At 28.6% G+C, this 5,143-nt stretch overlaps 1 protein-coding gene across 2 annotated transcripts; it reads right to left on the bottom strand.

The window, feature by feature from the left end:
- Positions 1 to 1,180: 1,180 nt before the first annotated feature.
- LOC130799598 (soluble inorganic pyrophosphatase 3) lies at positions 1,181 to 4,861 on the bottom strand. Of its 2 annotated transcripts, none has more exons than XM_057662743.1 (8): positions 4,612 to 4,861; positions 2,641 to 2,749; positions 2,535 to 2,563; positions 2,366 to 2,431; positions 2,012 to 2,119; positions 1,739 to 1,925; positions 1,571 to 1,652; positions 1,181 to 1,462 (listed from the first exon to the last, which is right to left on the bottom strand). In XM_057662743.1, exons 2-8 carry the CDS (start codon positions 2,747 to 2,749, stop codon positions 1,420 to 1,422), a joined length of 624 nt encoding a protein of 207 aa, XP_057518726.1. In that variant the 5' UTR covers positions 4,612 to 4,861; the 3' UTR covers positions 1,181 to 1,419. The 2 variants fall into 2 exon arrangements, with proteins under 2 accessions (XP_057518726.1, XP_057518725.1); XM_057662742.1 differs by having other exon boundaries at positions 2,641 to 2,765; positions 4,612 to 4,767.
- Between the last annotated feature and the right edge of the window lie 282 nt (positions 4,862 to 5,143).

Below are 5,143 nucleotides of genomic sequence, written 5' to 3'. Positions count from 1 at the left end.
TATACATTGGTGTCAATTAATTATAAATGCACAATTAAATTATTATTTTGTAAATGTAGTGTATAATTTCCCTATTTTGAGCTGGATAGAGAATTATACTCAGTGTTAAGCGCTGACCGATTCAGTGGGCTGCCATTCGTATTATGGATGGCAACATCTTGCAGGATTCAATTTTAGGTTCTAATCGAGGCCACAACAATAATTTATTTATGTATTCGAGGACTTAGCTACATTTTGTTATTCACTTGTTGTTTGATGATTTTGATGTATTTAATATTAATTATTATGTATTTTTGGAACAAATAAAATATTTCATTTTTCAACTTTAATGTAATACTTATCGTTTGTCATAAACAGTTTTTAGTTTTTCAAATGTTTAGCAAATCTGCATTTTTAGAATTCCACATTATTATTGTAAACATTATTATAAATGTTAATTATTAGTGTTGGTTACATTTATTGTTGACTATGTTATTGATTGTTGGTTTATTGATTACCCTTGTCTTGTGTTCATCCATCATGTGTGAGTAATTTTGTTTGGGGCTTTGATTAGTGAAAGTCTAGTAATGGCTACATTTTTTATTGTTTAGCCTTAGAGTAAAGATTGGAATACCTAGTCCTTGAAATCCAATACGAATCTTTTCTTGCAACTCCTTTAGAGATATAGGATGATTATTTCGTTGTTACTATTTTATTGATTTACAACAATTTTAAAAATCTGTGAAATCTTGAAATTTTTTTATGTGTAATCTATTCAAATGTAAATTATATTATTAAAAGAAACTTAAATCATCTAGATTATATGCAAAATTACTTAATTAATTGGATTGTTTATAATCTACCTAAAATTCAAGTGTTTATAATTTAGTGATCGAGGAACTAAAAAGCCAGTGTTTTAGTGGCTGAAATTGTGTTAATAATGATTAAATATGTCTTAGCTAATTATATTAAAATAAATTTTAGATAGTTAGTTTAAACTACAATCAATTGTTAACTTAAACCGTTATATATAAGATATACTAAAATATTCCATTTTATGTTTTCTTTTTTACAAGAAAAATTCCATATAAAGTAGTTATGTGAAATAAACAAATTCAGTTCAATAAAATGACAACATTTAGCAAAACTTTAAAGATCATTTTAAGTGACAACAGATATACATAGAACGACTAGAAGTGAATTTCGAAGAAATATTTTAATAATAATAGTCCTGAATTTGAAACAAGCATAATATGAATTCAACTTCTAAGTTCAAGCAGCTTACTACACTTCAATTAATTTATCAGCAAGAAAAAAAAATCAATCCAATCAAAGAAGCATACAAATTTTGTAGATTTTCGACATCAACTCTACTACATATAAGTTCGTTACGAAAAGCCTTCATGATTATAGACTCGGAAATATATTAGAGAGCATCGATCATCTCCTTAATGTCTGCAGGATATATTCTGCATACAGATCCCTGAATAAATTTTGAAAACGTATGTATCAGAAAAATCAATGCCTACAAAGAAAGATACAGAGAAGGATTTATAGTCCTTGTAAATAACATTTTGCAAATATTACTTACATCGAGTGCTGGATGGCCTCATGAGCGGTTGTAGCTGGTAAAAATTCATTCACTGCTACTTCTTTGTTCTCGTTTTTCTTGTCTATAAAAGTCGATTAAGGAAAAACAAACATGTCTTTGCTTAAAATTATAAATATCGTTCATTTAAGATGCAAAATTGAAGGATACAGTCCTCAAAAAAGCGCCTGATCTCAGCCAAACGATGAGGAGGGAGTTGGTTGATGTCAGTGTAGTGTTTAACTTCAGGATCATCAGCACAAACTGCAATGATCTTATCGTCTTTCTCCCCGTGATCAATCATAGGCATCAGACCGATGGCACGAGCTCGAAGGAAGCAACCAGGGATGACTGGTTCCTGAACGATACCACGAAATTTTTAAGATCAGAAAAATGCTATAAATGCACATTCTACTGCCTTTGCCTAAATAGAACATTGATTACTTGCATAAGCACTAGCACATCCATGGGATCGCCATCTTCACAAAGTGTTCGTGGAATAAAACCATAGTTGTGAGGATAGACCACAGACGAGTATAAAATTCTATCAACCTGGAACAATCAAGACATTTAGTTATATAAAAAAAAATCACAAATCAATATGTCATCATTATCATACCTAGTATATCCTGCTGATAGAAGTTATGATTAGAGTTAGAGAGACCATACCCTTATTGAAAGAGATAAGGATGTTGTGGCCAGTATGAAGGTGTATAAAGTACTAACTAAAATATAATACTATAGGCTGAATCAAGTCAATAAAAATGTGAATCGTTTGCCATTGTTTGATGATCTTACCTTGATAAGCCCGGTCTTCTTGTCAAGCTCGTACTTGACTTTGCTTCCTTTGGTTATTTCAACAACCTGCAATGGTAATGTTCAACATTTCAGAATATCATGTTTTCAAAGAAGCAAAAACAAAAGATTTGCTTTAATAGGAGCAAAGGAGAAGTAGATGAGTACATACACAGTTAAAAATTTCAGGTGCATCGGGTCCTGTTCAAACAACATTAACCACTTTAATTGGATTGGAAACAGAAAAATTAAATGACATAAAGAAGTAAAATTCGTACCAATCTCAAGATCATGCCAAGGATGTGCAGCAACAGATCTTCTTGACATTGATGAGATGATTCTTTGGTTCAATTTTGGGGTTGGGCGATATTGTTCAACACCATTCATCTTTGCATCCATGTTTTTGAGATGATTACCAAATTGAAAATTCAACAGAAAATATGTTTGATAAGATTTTTTTTTTTCAGAAGCCTACAATTCAAGGGAATTTACCAATGCATTGGTAATTGCTTCCTACACAGCTAGAAAACTAGAATGGACATGTAGTTTAACCTTAGTTGTACAACAGCATTCCATTATCTAATGTGCCCATTGATTAATATATTAATTAAATGATTATACTTAGAACAAATTTTTAATTATGATGAAATGTCACATGTCACTCACATTGTAATCAACCTCTTACACTTGAACATTTTTTTTTTTTTCACAATTTTTCATCACCATTATATACTACCTTGTGAAGTACTTATAGATGAAAATTTATTTTGTGAAGAAACAAAATTTATTGAAGCACGACAAACATAAAATTTATACCTTGTCAACTAGTTATTCCACTTCCACTAACCTACAAGCTAGGTAAGTTTTAGGTGTAGATGTGCATACCCTTACAAATAGTATTCACTAAATATTAGTCCCGTATATTTCTATATATTTTTCTCAAATAAAATTTATGAGTTTTAACTTTGACTATAATTTTTTCATTGATCTATAAAACAAATGTATTTATATGAAATCTAGTTAGATTTGTGTAAATATATACTCTTTCCTGTTTAGTTTATGTGTCCCATTTCCTTTTATGGTCAAGTCACCTTAATTGTTCCATTTTTATTTTTAGTATGGGTTTTTGACTTTTATGCCCTTAGTAGCTTTATCCTATTTTCAATTATACCCTTCATTACCCTAACTAATTTTCCTCCCTTACATTAAAAACCCATAATACCACTTTCTTTTCTACCCTTAGGGTCCCACTTTCGACTCCCCTTAAAATACGTGAAAAGTCAAATGGAATTCCTAAGATGAATAGAAGGAAGTATTTTCTACTATCAACCTTTTAGATTTTTTAAAAACTAATAATTATAATTATTTAAATTTAAAATTTGCATTCGAATTCACGAAAAAATGAATGTCAAAAAATATTTAAAAACAAAGAAAGTAGAATGTTAACATATGATTATTCGATGAAAAAGAGTTTTTAGAGCCTCTTTATCTAGTGCAGGTGCAGGGTCACAAAATAAAAGCTCATAGGAGAAATTACAAATCATTATGTAAATTACTTAACAATTTATAGAAATTATAGGACCACCAATAATGAGGGGTAATGTCCTATTTGCAAAAATCAAATTAGTATTTTCAGAATATGGTGAGGTTAGTGGTAACATCTATTCATAGGAGAAATTATTGCATTTAACTAATACTCTTTCTTTGTGATATTTTTTTTTATAATTGGGGTAAACTTTTGTCTAAGGGATTACTTTCGTAAAGATCGAAGGTCAAAGTTTTCAAAAGTGCAACTGCCAGTTATAATTATAATTATATGCCTTATAATTTCTATATATACTCTTTGGGACATATTTAATTTAAATTATGTCATTTTAAGTTGATTCATTGTTATATTTGAAAATAAATTTACTATATTTTTTATTTCATCTATATGTTATAATAATTTTAATATTTCATTCAAATAATATAATTTATTTATATTTATTTTAACAATATTTAATTTTTTTTTTTTTTAAAAAAAATTCATTTTGGAGAGACTAGTAAGCTAGGATGCCAAAGATCAATTAGTCGTTCCTAATCCGTAAACATTATCTAAAATCATCTCTGGAACATTTTAAATCTAAATATAGGAAAAAACAAGTAAACAAACAAAACAAAAGCACAGAATAAAAAAGAAATTCCAAACAGCAAATGTAGAAATTGATGAAATATCAATGAATGAAAACTAAAGAGAAATAGAATTTTACCTTGAAAAGATAAAGTAGTAGATTTAGCTTCAAAAGTGCAGAGAAAGAGGAAGTTATTACAGAAGAAATGGGGATCTACAAATTAATGTTTGAGGGGGTCTGCGTTTTAATCCGTTTTATAATACGGTATGTCTTTTATTTTTGAATTAATTTTTATTGAAATGCGTTGAAGTTAAACATGTTCTGTTAATGTTTATGTGAATATGAAATTGGTGATGGTCAACGTTTGACTTGGCAATGACATGGCACAACGCGTTAGTCTTTGAGAGAAAATGCTATTGTTGCTGTCCCACATTCCTAAATCTTAAAAGCTGTTTATGGCGACTTCGTGTCTATCATGTAAATATGTAATTATTATATAAGCACCGCTCATTCTTCATAATTATTCATTTATTTGTATTTTTATGGGATTTACGACTTTATTAATTTTTTTATTAATTTTTTTGAAATATTTTATATAAACATAGAAATTAATTTTTAAGAAATAAATTTTACATTATAGTTATATTTCATTTTACTCTTAAAATTTATA

Source organism: Amaranthus tricolor, chromosome 14, assembly GCF_026212465.1.
Source record: "Amaranthus tricolor cultivar Red isolate AtriRed21 chromosome 14, ASM2621246v1, whole genome shotgun sequence".
Classification (NCBI taxonomy): domain Eukaryota; kingdom Viridiplantae; phylum Streptophyta; class Magnoliopsida; order Caryophyllales; family Amaranthaceae; genus Amaranthus; species Amaranthus tricolor.
This window is presented reverse-complemented; position numbering and strand designations above follow the sequence as displayed.

Excerpts from the sequence above, each read along its gene's own strand:
- LOC130799598 (XM_057662742.1), bottom strand. The coding sequence starts at position 2,761 with ATGGATGCAAAGATGAATGGTGTTGAACAATATCGCCCAACCCCAAAA. Across the intron at positions 1,653-1,738 it reads CAGGCGCTTTTTTGAGGACT|ACAAGAAAAACGAGAACAAA; the intron begins GTATCCTTCAAT and ends CGACTTTTATAG. Across the intron at positions 1,463-1,570 it reads GAGGCCATCCAGCACTCGAT|GGATCTGTATGCAGAATATA; the intron begins GTAAGTAATATT and ends AAATTTATTCAG.